The sequence below is a fragment of the Corylus avellana genome, chromosome 5, assembly GCF_965113065.1.
Source record: "Corylus avellana chromosome 5, dhCorAvel1.hap1.2, whole genome shotgun sequence".
NCBI lineage: Eukaryota > Viridiplantae > Streptophyta > Magnoliopsida > Fagales > Betulaceae > Corylus > Corylus avellana.
In genome coordinates, this window is record NC_142494.1 from 9,762,397 (window position 1) to 9,784,047 (window position 21,651).

The 21,651-nt window shown below is 37.3% G+C and overlaps 1 protein-coding gene across 1 annotated transcript; it reads left to right on the top strand.

Annotated features, from left to right (window-relative positions):
• The first annotated feature begins 3,481 nt into the window (after positions 1-3,481).
• LOC132182496 (basic leucine zipper 61-like) lies at positions 3,482-6,378 on the top strand. The gene is made up of 4 exons (XM_059595759.2): positions 3,482-4,303; positions 4,509-4,599; positions 4,726-4,852; positions 5,679-6,378. Exons 1-4 carry the CDS (start codon positions 3,696-3,698, stop codon positions 5,834-5,836), a joined length of 984 nt encoding a protein of 327 aa, XP_059451742.2. The 5' UTR covers positions 3,482-3,695; the 3' UTR covers positions 5,837-6,378.
• Positions 6,379-21,651: the final 15,273 nt, after the last annotated feature.

The window sequence follows — 21,651 nt, forward strand, 5'->3', positions numbered from 1 at the left end:
TGTGGGCACGTGTGGGGTTTGGACTATATATAAAATTTTTGGCAGAGAAACCCAAAAAAGAAATGGAAGAAAGACATAAAATTGGGGTTAGAATGAAGGGACGTGCAACCACCATTACAGCTGTAATACACCTTCAACCAGTAGGTCCATATTTCATCTACATATCTAATCTATCTCCTCCTATGAAATCCTCTAAGAAACTTCATAATCTCCTCCAAATGTGTTTTTTTTTTTTTTTTTTTTTTCTCTGGGCTGATTATAATTTGCAAGTGGGACAGTGTAAGATTCATAATTTCACGTACCAACCACACTGGTCTTGCATACAAGTACCAGGTCCTTGTGAAGTAATTATATTTAAAAAACAATTATATTTACAAAGAAAAACCTACCTAGCATAAGAAACATCATTTTGCATGCATCTATATTTTCAACGTACAATAAGTAATTAATTAATAGATATTCCTAAAAAAACAAAAATGTAACATCAATTACAAGCTCACAAATACTCAATCTCATACATTATTGAAACATCATGCGAATATATGACAAAATGAAACATACAATTCTGCAATATACAACATAATGTATATATTTTATATATTCTGCAATATATATATATATATATATATATATATATATATATATATTACCTAAAAACTATATCAAATAAAACAATATATGTAGAACAACACAAATATATATATATATTCTGCAATAATAAAACAACACAATATAAAACAACATAAAATTAACAACAATTTTATACTCTGCAATAATAAAACAACACAATATAAAACAACATAAAACAACAATTTTATACAACACAATATATGCATATATATATATATATTAATCTGCAATAATAAAAAACAATAGCATATATAAAATAAAACAAAATATATATATATATATATATATATACCTGCAGGTGATCGAGATGGAGGAGCAGATTCGGCCGGAGAATCGCCGGAGACGGCAACGACGCTGTGGAGGCGGTGGCCGGCGACGGGGAGTGAGCTAGCTAGAGAGCGGTACGTACGGCGCTCCGGTCTGTTTTTTGTAGCTGATCACGGCCGGAGCAAATGAAGAGAAAGTAGAAGAAAATGAGGAAGAGTGAGAGAGGAGATATGCAGAAGATCGAACAAAAGCAAGGCTGGCGGGAGAGAAGAGAGACGAGCTGGGTGGGGGTATGTGCGTGCAAATGTGGTAGCACCAGGGGAGGGAAAATCAAAAAAAAAAAAAAAAAAAAAAAAAAAAAAAAAAAAATATCACTACTGCAGGTGCGTGCGATGGGACGGCCAGCAGGCGCTGGCCTTCCCAACGCACTTTCCTGACGCGCCACATAGGCACGTCAGGAAATATTTATATATATATATATATATATTATCTATATTAATTAATTATATATATATATATATGTTATAATATATTTATACACGTTAGTTTGAATAGCATATATATATATATATATATACATGTTTATATGTTTATAATATAGTATATTAATTATATTAATACTAATATAATTTATGTTTTCCTCTTTTGTATTTCCATTTGAGTTCTCATGTATTTGGTTTTATTTGATGTACATGAATATATATATATATAGTGCAATTAATCTTACAAACAACAATTTTCATTTTAATGTGCATGGCTAAAACCTAATTGATATATAGCGTACATGATATATATATATATATATATATATATATATATATATATGTCTGTGTGTGTGTGTTTGTCAAAACGTTAATATCATCGATCACCAATATTGTTACTTTAATTATTTTAATTAATGAAATACCAAATTTGGTGTCTCACAATTAAATGAACGAGATCGAGAAAAATGCATGTTATACGTACATATATATATATATATCCTTTACTATAATTTGAACCATGCATGCACGTTAAATTCATGTTATATAAATATCATTTTGCATGGTTTTGCTATATATATGATATCTCGAGTAAAATATGGCTAACCGTTGGAATTTTTTTTAAGTTTTGAATGTTCAAATGGAATGGGTTACCGTACATGCGACGCATCAGAAAAATATATATTAAAGTACTGGTCGGTTCTTGTTTTCTAAAAATTAATTTTATTGAATGTTAATTGGAATTCGATCATACTGTACAATATTAAATTACCCTAATAATGTTGGGATCATATATATATATATATATATATATATGTATTTATTTATATTTACATAGTGTAATTCTTGACGTGTCAATTTGACACGTCAAGAATTGTTGACGTGTCAAAATGACACGTCAAGAATTGTTGACGTGTCAAAATGACACGTCAACAATTCTTGACATGTCAATTTGACACGTCAATAATTGTTGACGTGTCAATTTGACACGTCAAGAATTGTTGACGTGTCAATTTGACACGTCAAGAATTGTTGACGTGTCAAAATGACACGTCAATAAATCTTGACGTGTCAATTTGACACGTCAAGAATTGTTGACGTGTCAAAATGACACGTCAAGAATTGTTGACGTGTCATTTTGACACGTCAACAATTCTTGACGTGTCAAATTGACACGTCAATAAATATTGACGTGTCAGTATTTGACACGTCAGTAAATAATCAGCCAATTATTTATTAATTTTAAAATGATGTCACATTTAAATTTGGTTCAAATTTACTGACGTGCCAAAGTGACACGTCAGTAAATACTGACGTGTTGTTTTCAACACGTCAGTAAATATTGACGTGTACGTTTTAACACGTCAGTAAATAATTTATTGACGTGCTACTTTTAACACGTCAGCATTTACTGACGTGCCAAAAAAATGTTACTGTTTGACACGTGAAGAAATGAGCTTTTTTTTGTAGTGACCACATCCTCTAATTAATTCTTTCGTACTTATGTCTTTCACAAGGCTGTCGAGACCAGCATAATTTAACGCTCAAGTAATTAAGACAGGTTGCATAATTTTTTTTTTTTTTTTTTTTTTGTCTTTATCCCAACGTTAATTTTCGGCCAAATCTTTAATAGCCATCCCATAATTAACACGGTTTTGTGGATAAATTACAAAAATTAGGCTGAAAATAGCAAAGATCTTAATTAACACCAATTAGACGATGATGACCCTTATGTGATCGGTGCTTGATGGAGTTGATTCTAATTGATTAGTCCCATCGGACGGTTGTGGATTGGCAATGCAAAGTTTGATTACGTAGTCACGGATATGTGGTAATGTTTTTTTTTTTTTTTTGATATATATATATTGTAATGCGACTATTATAAGGTTTCCCCACTAAAGAGGCGGTCACAAGGGCACGTGGTGGCTGATTCCGCTAGTTATTAAACTACTGGCGACTTTCCAGTTATACCGTTGAGTCCCAACCTCCTCCCAGCTGTACATAGCTGTCCAATCTTCCCCCATGTGACCCCACTGCACAAACACATAGATTCACAGATTGCACAAGATTTATTATTCTCATTTTCAAAGTGAAGAGAAAAAGGAGAGCTATAATGGAATGTAGTGGCTCTTCTCCTCCTCCTCCTCCTCCTTCTTCTTCTGCTTGTGCCTTTTCTTCCTTCCTATAACATTTTCTAGTGCTTTTGGGGGTTTTGTTTTGGTGTTTCTCTTGCATTCCGACATTGTATGTTTGAGTGAGTTTCTGTAGGAGGTTGTCATTTAATCTGGTTTGGTGGGTTTGTTGGGGTTGTGTGTCATGGCACAATTGCCACCCAAAATCCCAAACATGACACCAAATTGGCATGACTTTTCACACCAAAAAATATCCTCAATTGGGAGCACTACACCAAATCTTATTACAAAAACCACCGTCGCAGCCTCCACCGCCACCTCGTCTCCGAACCCTTCTTGGGTGGACGAGTTCCTGGACTTCTCGTCGGCGAGGCGGGGGTCTCACCGGAGAACCGTCAGCGACTCAATAACCTTCCTGGAGGCGCCAATATTGGTAGACGAATGCCGTGGCTCAGGTGCGCCGCCGGGGTCCGGGACTGCTAGCAACGAGTTTGACAGGTTTGACGATGAGCAATTCTTGTCCATGTTCACGGATGAAATGTCCACTGCCGTGGCCCCCACCGTGTCGTCCTCGAACCCCTCCACGCCGTCCGATCATAACAGCATTAATGATGATGAGAAAGAGACCACACCACCACACGATCATCACCACCACCACTACCAACCGAAGCAGCAGCTAAAGAATGAATCTGAGGAGGTGGAAAGCCAATGCCAGTCGGACACACAAACTCTTCAAAACGCAGTGGCAAACATGTCCAACGACAGAATAACTGATCCTAAGAGGGTCAAGAGGTAATCAAGAAATCATCACAAATATTAATTTACTTTTTAATTAGCAACAAAATAATAACGCATTAGGAAATAAAACCCACGTCTTATATTTGGTCATTATATTATACAAACCATTTGAGCTTTCAATTATCGAGCAAAGAAATAAAAAATTTGGGTTGACAATTAAATTAATGGTTTCTCACACATTTCTGTGGGCTTGCATTAGAATCTTGGCAAACAGACAATCTGCACAACGATCAAGGGTGAGGAAGCTACAATACATATCAGAGCTTGAACGTAGTGTGACCTCATTACAAGTATATATGTGGTTTTTTTTCTATGAATTAATTAAGTTTCTATTAAGAGTTTGCAATTATTTTGTTATTGCATGGTTTAAAATGTACTCCTGACATGTTCCTTTCCTCTCTTGTTGGCAATTGAAGGCTGAGGTTTCTGTGTTGTCACCACGGGTTGCGTTTTTAGACCATCAACGCTTGCTTCTAAATGTCGACAATAGTGCTCTTAAGCAAAGAATCGCCGCCCTTGCTCAAGATAAGATTTTCAAAGATGGTATGTTCAAATAACTTGTTCATAATTGAAGCAAGATCAATTTCTTATTAGTCCAACTTGTTTTAATTTTTTTAAGACTTTTAAAATAACGGGTAATTTCACATAGTATCAAAAGTTTTGTCTCCATAATTTCTCATTTCAATTGAGTATTCTACGTATTGAGTTCAATTATTAAGGTGGATCCGACAGTAATTGACACTATTTCTCCCCCCCCCCCTCCCCCCAAAGAATATATTCTGTATGACATGCAGTTTTGGCTAGTATCTGCCCATTAGTCAATTTCTTTGTAAAATAAGTTCATGAATTTGTTTTTCAACTGACTCAGTAGGACAAGTGTCAAAGAATATCTTATAATGCTATAGAGTACACATCATGAAAGGAGTCCTTATCCACCAAACCTGCAACATATCTTTCTAATACATGCCTGGAGTGAATTAATTAATAACCCAAATTTATTCTCATTTTGATGGGTTATTTTAGAGATCAGTGTAAGAATATAACAAAAGCTATCCGCTAATTTCAGTTTTCTAGACTTTTTCTACATGCATCATGCCACAAATTCTCAGTCACCTCTGTACCCATGGCAATATATATATATATAATCAAATCACCATTACTGTTTTCTTGGAGGTTTCACGTGCAGATTTCATACAACTTTAAGACGGAGTTAGGAGTGATTGGAGGGTCAAAGTTAAATAGTTTTAACAAGATAAAGTTACGCATGCATATGTGTGTTCACGTTTGCTTTGTCAGACCCACCTCGATCGAAATGAGCTTAATTAACCGCCTTTTATTTTATTTTATTTTATTTTGTAAACAAATGCAGCTCATCAAGAAGCACTGAAGAGGGAAATAGAGAGACTGAGGCAAGTGTATCACCAACAGAACCTCAAGAAAATGGAAAATGTTGCACCAATATCATCGCAGCCACACTCTGATCATGCCAACGCTTGTAATGACAAAGAGCAGCTTCTCAATGTTTGATCCTCTTCTGGGAAGAAAAAAGAAAAAGAAAAAAAAAAAGAAAGAAAAAAAAAAATCGGCTTGATTTTTATCATTTTTCATGAAGAGGAGGAGGAGAAGGATCAAACATTTTCTAGGGTGCTAAATATGTTACATGTGACCCATCCAAAATGCTGGCACTGGCCGTGGAATTAAGGGTTTGTTGGGAATAAGGCACATTCTGGGTGGGTGGGGGAGCCTTTGGTGCCCTCTGTGGCTAACCTGAGCAATCACGTGTTATGTTTTTACTTTTAAGAACGGGACCACTCAAAGGTTGCATGATTGGGTTTGCAGGGAAGAACATGTGCCTCTGTGTTTTTAAACAAAAGAAAAAAAAAATTGAGATTGTATTGCTTTATTAACAGATTAGGGAAAGGGTGTGGTGGTGATTCTTTTAGTATTTTATAACTCTCAGATTCTTTTAGATTCTTTTTTTTTTTTTTAATTTTTTTTTGTTTTTATGTATTGATGTTGTAAGGCAAAGGATGGTGGGTTTGTGTTGGGATGTATGAAAGAAAGTGTTGTCAGGGAAGTGTTTGGTACTTTGATGTCGGATCTACTGTACTTTTCTCACTGTTTTTCTTGGTTGTATAATAAACTTTAATTTATTTGTCATACCGATTCAGAAATAGGAAAAAAAAAAAATTATCCCATTTGTGATTGCAAATAGTGAATTTTAATTTTTTTTTCTTTTAAAATTTGGATCCTGATCAATCATAATATTTTTATTTCGAATCGATTGAAGATCAATTCTGAATGTGAAGAACTTAATGGATACAATTGGACATAACTGACAAGGTACTAATTGAATAACACCCCAAATTTTATTCTTTAAAATAAAGGTAATAAGGCAGATTTTTTATATTTTATAGATGAAATAATAATTTTGGAGGACTCTAAGAAAGTATTTTAGGAATTATTGTGATGATTTTTGACTCATAAATTTTATTTATAGGGCTTTATTTTTAATTATTAAGGATTTTGAACGGATTATAGGATTTACCGAAATAAATGATAAAAAGGGTTTTAATTTAGGCTTTTAATTTTATTATGGAGAATTATATGGTCAATTAGAAGGTAGTTATTTATAGGAGTCAGAAGAAATAAAGTTGGAATAAATAATATTAAAAATTTATGTGCATCTCACATGTTATAAAAAAGAAAAAAAAAAAAAAAGACACATCATTTTATAAATTGGGTTAAAGGAAATTCCTTCAACGTTCCAGTTTGAAAGAAAACTCTGTCCGGTCTGAACAAAGTTAGGTTAATCGAACCAAGTTTTAAATGTGTGAGATAAGCTACCAAAAATGACGGTTGCGGGGGGGAGAGAGTGTGTGAAGGAGAAAGGGTGAGAGAAGCAGTGACGAATACAGGGATAGCCCATAGCTAGGGGCCATGGCCAACCCCCACTTCTCAATATTTTTTATTTTATTTTTTAAGTCAAAACTTATAGGAGAAACTTCACAAATGTTATATAAATAGTGACAAATATATATTATATTGGGGCTAAAATTTTAATTTTGGCCCTTACGGACTCAACCCTTTTATGGCCGGCTATTATAATTAAATATCTAAATTTCATTTAGAAACTCATAACAAGACCCAATCTTAACCCTTTTCGCAATGTATCTATGTATGAAAATTCTATACGTTGTTATTTGCATATTGAAGTATGATAATTGCATGATTTTTTTTTTTTTTTAAAAAAAAAAGTCTTTGTTTTTGACTTGAAGAACTTAATAACCTTGATGAATTCTATTGATAGTGAAGTGTGAATGAATATTACATGACATATCATATTGAGATAGTTCTTGAAAAGCACAAGCTTTTACATTTTACTCTCAAAGTTTTTCCAATTTAAATAAGTTTTCTACGGAAATCCAATGGGATCTTAAGCCAATTGATGATTCTAAAATGTGAAATACATTATCATATGGGAATCAAGTAAGTTACGGCACAAAAACAACCAAAATAAAAGAACTTCAAATAAAAAAAAAAAAAAAAGGTTCTTGATCAGTTAATTGATCACTACAATATATCTAATTATTATTTAATAAATATAATAATTTTTAGTTTATAACAAACGATATAAAAAAAATTAAAAAAAGAAGAAAATTGAGAAAAGAAAATTCAGACAACAGAGAAACACCAAAAAGCTGAGAAAAAAATAACTCACAATTAAAGAAGAGAAGCTTTTGTATTACTGCAAGACTCTAGGTTAAAAAGTTATTGGCTTTATGTTTTGACCCCTTGATAAGAATTCTTAGTTCTGTCCCTGGAGAGAAGGCTCGTGGCGCACAAGGAATGCGAGAAAGCTTCAAAGGTAAGGTCTTTACATTTTGTTTTTAGTTTGAATGCATTCATTTTCTTTGATGTTTAGGGGTTGGAGACTAAAGAGCTAAGAGCTTCAAGCTTTGGGGTAAGAGAAGCTAACCCTAGTCTTATAATTTGTGAATTGTTCTTATAAGAGCACTAACAGCAACTTCCCTTTAATTTTTCCTAAGTTTAGTGACCAAAATTACTTTTTGCTTCTCTATTCAAATATACTTCACAATAGATTCCATTACCTTTTTCTATACCATTAAAATATTTTTTTTTTACAACATACAAGTTTCATACCTACCCTCCCATTTTTTACAAAATTCCAACACAATCATTAATAAAAGGCAAAAATATGAAAAGGCAGAGAGGAAAGAGAAATATTTATATTAAAATAATATATATGGAATCTCATTTAGCTCCCTATACATTGGATAGCACTATAGCATTCCTAATGTTTAGGGAAGCAGTGACTTTTTGTGGTTTCGTTTGAGATTTTCCTATATATAAGGAAGGATATGGGTTATAGGGTGTTTGTTGTTAGTGCTATAATAACGTTTTAAGGGTCCGTTTAGGATTACAATTTCAATAAATGCGATTTTAAAAATTGCGTTTTTGAAATTGCTACTTTTTAAAATTGCAAAGACGTTTGGTAAAATATGTTAAAAAGTATATTTTTTATTAAATATTTGTTATACTAAATCGTGATTTTTGTTTAAATTTGTGCATTTTCAAATAAACACCATCTAACCTGCTTATAGAAATCACATTTTTTTTTCTTCCTACTTTAGATTAAGTATTTTTTTAAATTACAATTCAATTCCAAACGCCTTATATTTTGCGATATCTCTTAAAAACGTAAATTATACAAGATTTTCCTAACAAGACACCTTTAGGTTGTTTAAAAAAAGGGAATATGTGAAAGGAAGAGGAAAGCTAGAACATTAAGACTTGGTGATAAAGTTGTAATCTTTGAGGTGTAAACAGTGTTAGGAATTGTAAAGATGGCACTTTGATGATTTTAGAGCACCAAGGGCTGAGTGAGAGTGAAAAATGGGAGCTTTATGGGAGAAAAACTCGTTGAAACCATCCGAATAGTGTCAAAGCCATCCTAACAATTAGGAGATGACTTATTATGTGCTTTGCTCGTAGGTTGCAGGATTGTATTAGTGATCCCAAGAAACATGCAAACCCTACCATGAATGGGTTAAGTACATGGATAAGCCATGTTTAAGAGACGTATGACCACAAATATATCTATTTATTTATGTATAACACATCAACATGATTTTCCGAGAACAAAGGTCCCTTAAACAACATGATTTATTTATGTATACCTTTCAATATTGTACTTATACTCATCCCTACCATTGCTTACTCATCCAACAAATTCATTTTCATGCATAATTTGTAAACGTGAATTTTTCCAAAAATATCATAATATTAACTCATTACATGGGGTGTTTATCGTATATAGAAGAGAGAGCCCTTCTTCTAGTATTGGAAATAAAGGAGGGAAAAGAGTGACATGACACCGCCCTTTTTCCTTGTGCAGTGGGAAATGAGGTGGGTAGGTGAGGATCGGAATAATACTTTTGCCGAAGCTTGCTTGGGTTTATCTGCAAGAGGATAACTTCTATAAGGAGGTGGTGTAAACTGATGTACAAATTTAATTGTACTCGCAAGTGCACGAGTCGTGTGCAATATAGCGTGTGTGCAAGTGCGAGGTCGATCCACAGGGATTTGTGTTGTGTAAACCAATTTCTATTTAAACCAACTCTATTTTAACCTAGTTCCGAATTTTGTGATTTTTGTCGTGCAAAATAAAACATAAACTAAAGAAAATAATGAAATAAAATGGTAAAGAACACTAAGGTTTTAGAATTCACTTCGCCAAATCTTAACTCTATATTCTCGTATTTGTTCCTACAATCGAAAAACTATATTCGATGTTTTACAAATATCAAGTTTAAATCATTCAATGAATCCACCCATTTTTACAAATCACAACAAATATCCGATTCGAAATTAAATCATCCTATGTATCCGTTTGGTTAACGAATCACAACGGATATCCGATTTCAATCGAATGATTTGATGTATCCGAAGGATGAAACACATCAAATATCCAACTCCAACACATAATAGTTCATCACATTCAATTAAAAGATATAAATCAAGCAATTGAATGAAAATCTACAACATCCTTAGTCGAAGTCAAAATTGTATAAACAAGATACGAGAATACATGAGTTTGTCAATGACGAAGCTTCATCTTCAACCTTAGTTGAAAGATTTAGCCTCTCATGATAACAAAAATAATCACCAATTGAATTGTCATCATCGAAAGAATAAAACTTACAATGGAAAACAAAGCAAAAGCTTCCCCACGGCAATACGTCGTAATTCAGCTTAAAACGGCCTCCTTCAATTGTGAGGCTTAGAGGTCTATTTATATGGCTTAGGAGAGCCCTAGAAGCCCTAGTAATCCTAGGAATTTCGGAGATTTAAGTCCAAGCCCAATTAGGATAAAGAAAACCTAAGCCCAAATCGGAATAGGATTCGCCCAGAATTGCGGTCCTATCTTGCGGCATGATTTTGGCCTTGCGGCGCTCCGAATTGGGAAAATGCTATTTCATAATGAATTGTAGTAGTTTGAGTTAGCTTTCCAATGCCGCTTGAATCACCTCAATCGGATATCTGAGATGAAAGTTATGGTCAAAATGCCGAGACGTATTCAGAATCCAATTTTGCATCCAATCCGATTTGACTTCAAATTGAGAAATTCCGAATTAATCCTTTCCTTTATTTGATTAAACTTTAACCATGATTGGTTAAGCTTAACCATATCCTCTAGGTCTTCCCAATTTGCCCCTTTAAGCTTGGAATTTTTCCAGAAATGCTTTCTTTTCTTCCAAAAGCCTATAAAACAAAGAAAATACAAAAAGGCAGTAAAATGTCCTAATTAACCAAAACCAAAGGATTAAAACATGCAAGTTAAGGGCTGAAAATATAAATATTTTAGCACTTATCACACCCCCAAACTTACATATTGCTAGTCCCTTAGCAATACAAAACTAAAAACAAGAATAGAAAAACAGAAAACAAAAGATAAATCCATCTTTCGTGGGATATACGATTGCATTTAGCGCATGCAACAAGCCTTTTAAACCCCTAGGTATCCCTAGAGGACGAGTGAAGTCTCGTGAGGGTTTAACAGGAATGATACCCACAAACATTTATGCACTATGTTATTTCATAAACAAGGACTTCCACACAAACACATGGTTTTTAACATCATGAGTAGGTTTATCATAATGAACACCACAATCACATCATCAAGATAAGCACAAATCATTCAACTCAAAGATGGAAATTTGAGACAACACATGTTCCAATAAGTGCAATGTGAGACTAACATAAAATCCGGAGGCTTCAATTTATTCTCAAACTTGGGTGTACTTTAGATGTGATAGGAATTTGCTCAGATGAAACAACCAAGGCTTAATTTTTTTTTTTTTTTTTTTTTTTTTTTTTTAGTATAGGCTGTGCAATGCTTAGCTTCCTTAAGCTTTCTAATTGACCCATGTAACGAGTGTTGGGCCAGAGACTCCCAAACCAAATGGTTTTAGGGCACTAGATGTAGAAACATCCCTAAGTGCTTAATTACTCAAGTCAACTAGGCTACGAAGCCAAACTAGCCATACAACCAACCAAGTTAGGTTTCTCATCTTTTTACGCGAACACTCAATGATTTGTGAGGCATGAGGTCCGGTTACTCAATGAGAAGCTCAAACTGATTTGATTTGATTTTTTTTTTTTTTTTTTTTTTTTTTTTTTTTTTCAAGCCATGGTTTCATCACACTTCATCCTACCTATCTCAAAATATACCCTAATCAAGTCAAATCTTATACCTCACCGATTCTGTGCTAGTGTGCTCGTGGTGATAAACTCGAACATGTGAAATCTCTCTAATCCAACAATGAGTCAAAAGACTCAGATTCCTACTGACATGCTGTGTTCAAAATGCTAAACAGACCAATGACATGCAAACCACAGAATAGGTGTTATCCTTGCTTAATCAATAACATAGCAGATTTTTTTTTTTATATTTTTTTTTATTATATATATATATAACAAAACAACACGAATAATTAAGGAAAAAGACAGAGAAATGTCTACCCCACCCCCAAACTAAAATGACACATTGTCCCCAATGGGTCCAGAGATACAATACCAGGTGCGCGGCGCAAGTCGGGTGTAACATAGGAGAATGCTCCCCCAAACTTGAATGGCAGACACTTGCCCTGAAAAACACAACAGAAACAAACAAACAAGATAAAATGGTAAGGGAAAGAATGAGGGTTGCCTCCCACAAGCGCTAAGTTTTAAGTCTTCAGCCAGACTCTCCACAAAAGACGACAATCACTCTGAATAACTCGGATCCTCCAACAATGTCGTCTCAATCTCCTTACTCCTCAACTCTAAGAATGGTTTTAATCTCTGTCCATTTACCTTGAAGGTGTTACCATTCTGAGGATCCTCAATCTCGATGGCCCCATGAGGAAAAACTGTCCGAATGATAAATGGGCCTGTCCACCGAGATTTCAACTTGCCTGGAAAAAGATGCAGCCGTGAATTGTAAAGAAGGACTTTCTCACCAGGCTCAAAAGATCGTCTCAAAATGCTCTGGTCATGAGCCTTCTTCATCTGTGCCTTGTACAACCGTGCAGATTCATAAGCATCATTCCTCAGCTCCTCTAATTCATTGAGTTGGAGCTTCCTTTGTGAGCCAGCCTTCAAAAGATTGAAGTTCAGCTGCTTGATAGCCCAATATGCTCTATGCTCCAACTCCACGGGAAGATGACATGCCTTCCCGTACACAAGCCGATAGGGTGACATCCCAATCGGGGTCTTGAAAGCTGTCCTATATGCCCACAGTGCGTCACTCAATCGCATAGACCAATCTTTTCGATTGGGGTTTACCGTCTTTTCCAAAATATGCTTGATCTCGCGATTGGAAACTTCAACCTGTCCACTCGTCTGTGGGTGATACGGGGTGGCAACCTTATGTGTGATGAAATACTTCTTCATCAACTGCTCAAAAATCCGATTGCAAAAATGCTTACCTCCATCACTTATAATTGCTCGAGGCGTACCAAAACGAGCAAAGATAGTGTCTCTCAAAAACTGGACCACAACTCTGTGGTCATTGGTCTTGCATGCAACCGCCTCCACCCATTTGGACACATAGTCCACAGCAACCAAGATGTACAGATAGCCAAAGGAGTTCGGGAAAGGTCCCATGAAATCGATGCCCCATACGTCAAAAATCTCAACAATCAGAATGGGACTGAGGGGCATCATATTCCTTCTAGAGATACTCCCTAGCTTCTGACAACGCTCACAAGATATACAATAAGCGTGGGCGTCTCTGAAAAGGGTAGGCCAATAGAATCCACACTGCAAAATCTTGGCAGCGGTCTTCTTAGCACTGAAATGACCTCCACAAGCATGATCATGACAAAAGGAGATGACATTGGATTGGTCATGCTCAGGTATACACCTCCTAATGATCTGATCGGGACAATACTTGAACAGGTAAGGATCGTCCCAGAAAAAATGTTTCACCACGGACAAAAATTTGGACCTATCTTGTCGCCCCCACTGCTGAGGCAGTTGGCCGGTGACAAGATAGTTCACTATGTCAGCAAACCATGGTACGGGCTCATGAGCAATGTGCATCAATTGCTCATCAGGGAAAGTCTTCGAAATGGGGCTGGCGTCCTCAGTGTAATCCACAGTCAATCTAGACAAATGATCCGCCACCACATTTTCGGAACCCTTCTTGTCCCGAATTTCTATGTCAAACTCCTGAAGTAGCAAAATCCATAGGATCAGACGAGATTTAGCATCTTTTTTGGAAAAAAGATACTTCAATGCTGCGTGATCCGAAAAGATGATGACTTTAGATCCTAGCAAATAGGATCTGAACTTGTCTAGCGCAAAAACGACTGCCAACAACTCCTTCTCCGTGGTGGAGTAGTTGAGTTGTGCATCGTTCAGAGTCCTGCTCGCATAGTAAATGACATGGGGGAGTCTATCAATACGCTGCCCCAAAACAGCTCCAACGGCATAATCCGATGCGTCACACATGATCTCAAAAGGTACACCCCAATTGGGTGGCTGAATAATGGGTGTGGACGTCAGAATGCTGTTAAGGTCCCCAAATGCTTTCTGGCAATCCTCATCAAATACAAATGGGGCATCCTTCACCAACAACTTGCACAAAGGCCTGGCAATCTTGCTAAAGTCTTGGATAAACCGCCTGTAGAATCCTGCATGGCCCAGAAAAGAGCGAACCTCCTTCACTGTACGTGGGGGTGGAAGGTTGGAAATCAAATCCACCTTCGCTTTATCAACCTCAATCCCCTTCTGAGATATGACGTGCCCCAATACAATACCTTGCTTGACCATAAAATGGCACTTCTCCCAATTGAGCACCAGGTGCTTCTCCTTGCACTGTACTAATACCAAAGTCAGGCGGTGGAAACACTCATCAAAGGATGAACCAAAGACAGAGAAATCGTCCATGAAAATCTCTAAGAAACGCTCTACCATGTCAGAAAAAATACTAATCATGCACCGCTGAAAAGTAGCGGGTGCGTTGCATAACCCAAAGGGCATGCGACGGTAGGCGAAAGTCCCAAAAGGACAGGTAAATGTCGTCTTCTCCTGATCTTCGGGGTCCACAGGGACCTGGTTATATCCTGAATAACCATCCAAGAAGCAATAGTATGCATGCCCAGCCAAACGTTCCACCATCTGATCAATGAATGGGAGTGGAAAATGATCTTTCCTTGTGGCGGCATTTCGCTTGCGGTAGTCTATGCAAACTCTCCATCCGGACTGAATACGAGTTGGGACCAACTCATCATCCTTGTTCTTTACTACCGTCAATCCAGCCCGCTTTGGCACAACATGAATTGGGCTTACCCACTTGCTATCCGAGATTGGATAAATGATCCCTGCATCCAACAACTTAATCACTTCAGCCCTCACAACCTCTTGCATAGTTGGGTTTAACCTTCTCTGTGGCTCCCTCGATGGCTTGGCATTCTCCTCTAAATGTATCTTGTGCATCACCACCGAGGGACTGATCCCCTTGATATCCTCAATGGTCCAACCGATAGCTTCCTTGTGCTGTCTTAACACCTCTAGCAATTTTTCCTCTTGAGCATCAACCAAATCCGAAGCTATAATCACAGGCAAAGAATCTGCTGGACCTAGGAACTTATACTTAAGGTTATCCGGTAGAGGCTTAAGTTCCTTCTTTGGGGGATCAAGTGTTGTTGTCTCCTCCGTCTCACTGCTCACCAGAGGAGCAGTCTCCAAAATTGCATCTGCTTGCTCAAGCAACTTGTCCAAATCTAAATCCTCTCCGAACTGAGCAAAGCATGCCTCCAAGGGGTCTTCTATGCTTGATTCATTCACTGTCTCTTCCATAATCTCCTCTATCAAGCATACATTTCTCACTTCATCATACTCCAATGGTTGTTTGCTGATATCAAAGATATTCAGCTCCACTGTCATATTTCCGAAGGAAATCTTCATCACCCCTGTCCTACAATTAATCAGGGCGTTAGCCGTAGCTAAGAATGGTCGCCCTAGAATCACCGGTATTTGAATGCCAACATTCTTGACCGGCTCTGTGTCTAGCACAATGAAGTCCACAGGGAAGTAAAACTTATCCACCTTGATCAAAACATCCTCAATGATTCCCCGTGGTATCTTAACTGACCTATCAGCCAATTGAAGTGTCATGGACGTGGGCTTCAGTTCCCCTAACCCTAATTGTAGGTAAACTGAATAGGGTAGGAGATTCACGCTCGCCCCAAGATCTAAAAGAGCCTTCTCAATTCGACTGACTCCTATCGTGCAAGAGATGGTAGGACACCCAGGGTCCTTATACTTAATGGGCAACTTGCACTGAAGGATGGAGCTAACTTGCTCGGTCAGAAATGCTTTCTTTGGGACATTTGTTCTTCTCTTAACTGTGATCAAATCCTTCAAGAACTTCGCATAAGAAGGCACTTGTTGGATGGCGTCCAAAAATGGAATATTGATTTGGACTTGCTTGAACACTTCTAGAATGTCCTCAAACTTCCCTCCTTTCTTGGGGGCTTGCAACCTTTCAGGGTAAGGTGCTTTCGGCATAAATGACCTAGGAGGGTCCTCAATAATGGGTGTGGCTGTAGATGGCTCGGCATCTCTCTTCTCTTTGTTGCCACTCTTTTCCTTTTCTTGCCCTGCAGGGTCTTCTTCTTTCTCAGCCACCTGATTGTCCACTTGTCTTCCTGACCTCAGAGTGACAATTGCTTGCACATGTTCTTGTCCGTGTGCAGGATTTGAGGAATTCCCAACCATATATTGACCTTTTGGGTTGGGCACGGGCTGACTGGGCAATTTCCCTTTTTCTCTCTCACCCAAGTGATTGGCTATCTGTCCAATCTGACTCTCCATCTTCGCAATTGCTTGGGTGTTAACCATGGTGGCATTCTTTACTTCATCTATTGCTTGGGTATTTGCCATGGTAGAGTTTTTGAGCTCTTGTATGGTCTGGCTATTCGATTGTATGAATGCCTTCATCGTTTCCTCCAGCGTTGATTGTGACGAAGATGCAGGATGTTGCACTGGTTGAGTTGAACGACCATGATTCTGTGAGGGAAATCCTTGATTCATTGGTTGGCTCTGCTTCCATGAGAAATTAGGGTGGTTCCGCCACCCTGGATTGTATGTCTCTGAGTATGGTCCGCTTGCTTGCTTCCTAAAGTCATTAAAGGCATTCACTTGTTCCATGGCGCACTCGGCAAAAGTCGGTGAAAATGGACAATTCTGTGCTAAGTGCATAGGATTAGCACAGATTGAACAGCCATCAACATTGAAAGTGTTGGCGGCATTTACGGATTGACCCACTGCAAGGGCTTCAACCTTCTTGGTCAGAGCATCTATCTTTATCCTCAAATCAGTGTCCTCCTTAACCTCATAGATGCCACCTTTCTTGGGAATACGGGCAGATTTATCCCGACAACTCGAAAAATCCCACTGCTGTGAGCTGTTGGACAACTTGTCTAATGCCTTATATGCTGCATCCCCTGTCAAACTTAAGAATGCTCCCCCATTCATTGACTCGATCATACTACGGTTGGATTGGGTTAATCCTTGGTAGAAAAATTGAACGAGTCTCCACTTCTCATATCCATGTGGGGGGCATCTTATCAACAACTCCTTAAACCTTTCCCAACACTCTGAAAATTTCTCATCCTCCTCTTGAGTGAAGGAGCTTATTTCCTTTCTGCATTCATTGACCTTTGACATTGGGAAATACTTGTTATAGAACTTGCTTAACAAGCTTTCCCAAGATGTAATGGATCCGGGCGTGTTGGAGTCCAACCATGCCCTAGCTTTGTCTTGTAGAGAGAAAGGAAATAGTCTGAGATGAACAGACTCTTCGGAGAAATTTTGAAATTTGAAAGTGGCGCATATGTCCTTGAATTTCTTTACATGACTATAAGGATTTTCAAGTTCTAGACCATGGAACGATGGTAGGAGTTGGATGACATGAGGTTTCAAATCAAAATGAGTAGCATTGGTTGGTGGCAACACTATACACGAATGGGATGTAGTGAAGTCCACAGGTGCGAACAACTCCCTAAGTGACGTAGTGAAGTCCACATTCCAAGCTCTAGCTTGCTCGGGATTTCCAGCTCTAGCATCCTCATGCTCAACCCTAGGTTCCTCTATGTTATCTTGTTGGTCTCCCATTTCACCTCTATCCTCACTCTCAACAGGTGCTCTCCGAGTTCTCCTAAGAGTTCTATCAATGTCGGGATCTAAAGGTGTCAAATCTAAGTTTAGGGATCTCCGACCAAGCATACACCAATCTCGAGTGTTCAAATAAACTGATTAAACAACAATGAATAATCACAGAAAGAACACAAACAACCAAACAAAAAAAATAGAACTAACTATTGAACAACAATATACAAAAGAAATTTCAAAACAACAACAAAAAAAATTGTGCTTAGCTGCTTCTGGTGATGCACTCGATCGCAGATGTGCGTTCGCTGTGCGCTCGTGCGTACTTGCAGAATGGATTAGGCGCAGGCACGCAGGCTGCTCACCGAAAAGGCTCGAGTGCACTCGATCGCAGATGGAGTGCGATCGATCGTACTGACAGAAACTAAAATTCTCAGAAACTGCAGCAAGAAAAACAGAAACAACAAACCCTTTTTTCTTTTTCTTTTTTTCTGTTTTTTTTTTTTTAAGATCAGAATGGCAGAAACAACAACAAATACAAATACAATAAAATAAAATTGCAAAAATAAAACAACTAGTAGAAAAATAAAACCAATTCAAATAAAAATCAATTTCACAAACAAACAAATCCCCGGCAACGGCGCCAAAATTTGATGTACAAATTTAATTGTACTCGCAAGTGCACGAGTCGTGTGCAATATAGCGTGTGTGCAAGTGCGAGGTCGATCCACAGGGATTTGTGTTGTGTAAACCAATTTCTATTTAAACCAACTCTATTTTAACCTAGTTCCGAATTTTGTGATTTTTGTCGTGCAAAATAAAACATAAACTAAAGAAAATAATGAAATAAAATGGTAAAGAACACTAAGGTTTTAGAATTCACTTCGCCAAATCTTAACTCTATATTCTCGTATTTGTTCCTACAATCGAAAAACTATATTCGATGTTTTACAAATATCAAGTTTAAATCATTCAATGAATCCACCCATTTTTACAAATCACAACAAATATCCGATTCGAAATTAAATCATCCTATGTATCCGTTTGGTTAACGAATCACAACGGATATCCGATTTCAATCGAATGATTTGATGTATCCGAAGGATGAAACACATCAAATATCCAACTCCAACACATAATAGTTCATCACATTCAATTAAAAGATATAAATCAAGCAATTGAATGAAAATCTACAACATCCTTAGTCGAAGTCAAAATTGTATAAACAAGATACGAGAATACATGAGTTTGTCAATGACGAAGCTTCATCTTCAACCTTAGTTGAAAGATTTAGCCTCTCATGATAACAAAAATAATCACCAATTGAATTGTCATCATCGAAAGAATAAAACTTACAATGGAAAACAAAGCAAAAGCTTCCCCACGGCAATACGTCGTAATTCAGCTTAAAACGGCCTCCTTCAATTGTGAGGCTTAGAGGTCTATTTATATGGCTTAGGAGAGCCCTAGAAGCCCTAGTAATCCTAGGAATTTCGGAGATTTAAGTCCAAGCCCAATTAGGATAAAGAAAACCTAAGCACAAATCGGAATAGGATTCGCCCAGAATTGCGGTCCTATCTTGCGGCATGATTTTGGCCTTGCGGCGCTCCGAATTGGGAAAATGCTATTTCACAATGAATTGTAGTAGTTTGAGTTAGCTTTCCAATGCCGCTTGAATCACCTCAATCGGATATCTGAGATGAAAGTTATGGTCAAAATACCGAGACGTATTCAGAATCCAATTTTGCATCCAATCCGATTTGACTTCAAATTGAGAAATTCCGAATTAATCCTTTCCTTTATTTGATTAAACTTTAACCATGATTGGTTAAGCTTAACCATATCCTCTAGGTCTTCCCAATTTGCCCCTTTAAGCTTGGAATTTTTCCAGAAATGCTTTCTTTTCTTCCAAAAGCCTATAAAACAAAGAAAATACAAAAATGCAGTAAAATGTCCTAATTAACCAAAACCAAAGGATTAAAACATGCAAGTTAAGGGCTGAAAATATAAATATTTTAGCACTTATCATAAACCACCTCCTTTGTGCCCACCAATTAGAATTGGACAGCTAGGATTATCACACCAAAGCAAATGAGGTGAAAAACATTGGATTAAAACACCAACTCACATCATTCACAACAGACAAAACCTTCTTTTTTCTCCTCTCCCTCTCTCTTTCTCTCCATTGGCACCGTGCATCCCAGCCAGAGCTTGCCAACACAAACCCAACCGGTACTCCCCTCTCTCTCTCTCACTCTCACAGACACACACCGGCAGCAGAGAAAAAAATTTCTCTGCTGCCCAGAGCTTTCTCACTCTCAAAGACACACACCGACCCAGTGCTTTCTCACTCTCACTCTCACAAACACACACCGGCAGCAGAGAAAAAAAATCTCTGCTGCCTAGTGCTTTCTCACTCTCACAGACACACACCGATCCAGTGCTTTCTCACTCTCACTCTCACAGACACACACCGGCAGCAGAGAAAATTTTTTTTTCTGCTGCCCAGTGCTTTCTCACTCTCACAGACACACACTGGCAGCAGAGAAAAAAATTTCTCTGCTGCCCAGTGCTTTCTCCTCTCTCACTCACGACACAATTTCTCTCTCACCGAAATTATTTCTCTGTTTTTCTCTCACAATGTGATTTTTCATTTGCACAATACAATGTGATTTTTCATAATTCTCTGTTTTCTCTCACTGAATACAGTGTGATTTTTTTTTTTTTTTTTTTTTTTAAATTTAATTTCCTTGAATGTGAATTTCAAGGAAATTAAAACACCAACTCCTCCTTTTTCTCCTCTCGCTCTCTCTCTCTCTCTCTCTCCAGCGACGCTGTGCATCCCAGAAAAATTATTCCCATCAAGCGACGCCGTGCATCCCAGAAAAATTATTCCCATCAAGCTAAGAACTGGATTTTGGTGGGTTTCTCTCCTCAAATCGGCTAAGAACTTCTCCCGGTGCTCTCTCTTTCTCTCTCTCTCCGGCGGAAGTAGAGATAAAAACCGGAGCCCAACCTCTCTCTAAAAAGAAGCCGGATCCCAGCCCGAGGCCGGAGACCAGACCTCTCCGGTGGTCCAGTTTTCTCTCTGGTGACAGCTGAGATGCCGGTTCCAGTTCTCCTTCTCACTGGCGAAGAAAAAAAAAATTATTGGTTTAGTGTCAAATAATCTGGTTTTAGTGTCAAATAATTGCTTAAATGTCTAATTTTTATTTTTTATTTTTTACATTATAAATTGCTTCTTTAAACGAAGATGATTAGTGACCAAATAATTACAAGCTACTTTTTGAGGTTGTGTTGGCAGCACATTGTAATTCTTGCAATTGAAGCAATGGACAGAAGAGACATTGAAGTTCTGATTGTTTTCAAAATCTTTGGTTGATCTAAATGGCAGGGCATAAGCCTCCAAACAAGAATATGTCAAATTAATCTTGTGGTGTCCCTCGGCAATATTGATGTTCAAAAACATTGATGTTCAAAAAACCAATCAGATGTAGTCACATTGAACTACATTCAACCATATATTGTGTATTAAACCTCACAAAAAATATCTTGTGTATTACAACCTCACAAAAAATTCCAAACCACACAAATCACAAAAAGTATCTTGTGTATGACAACCTCACAAAAAATACTACACCACACAAATCACAATAACT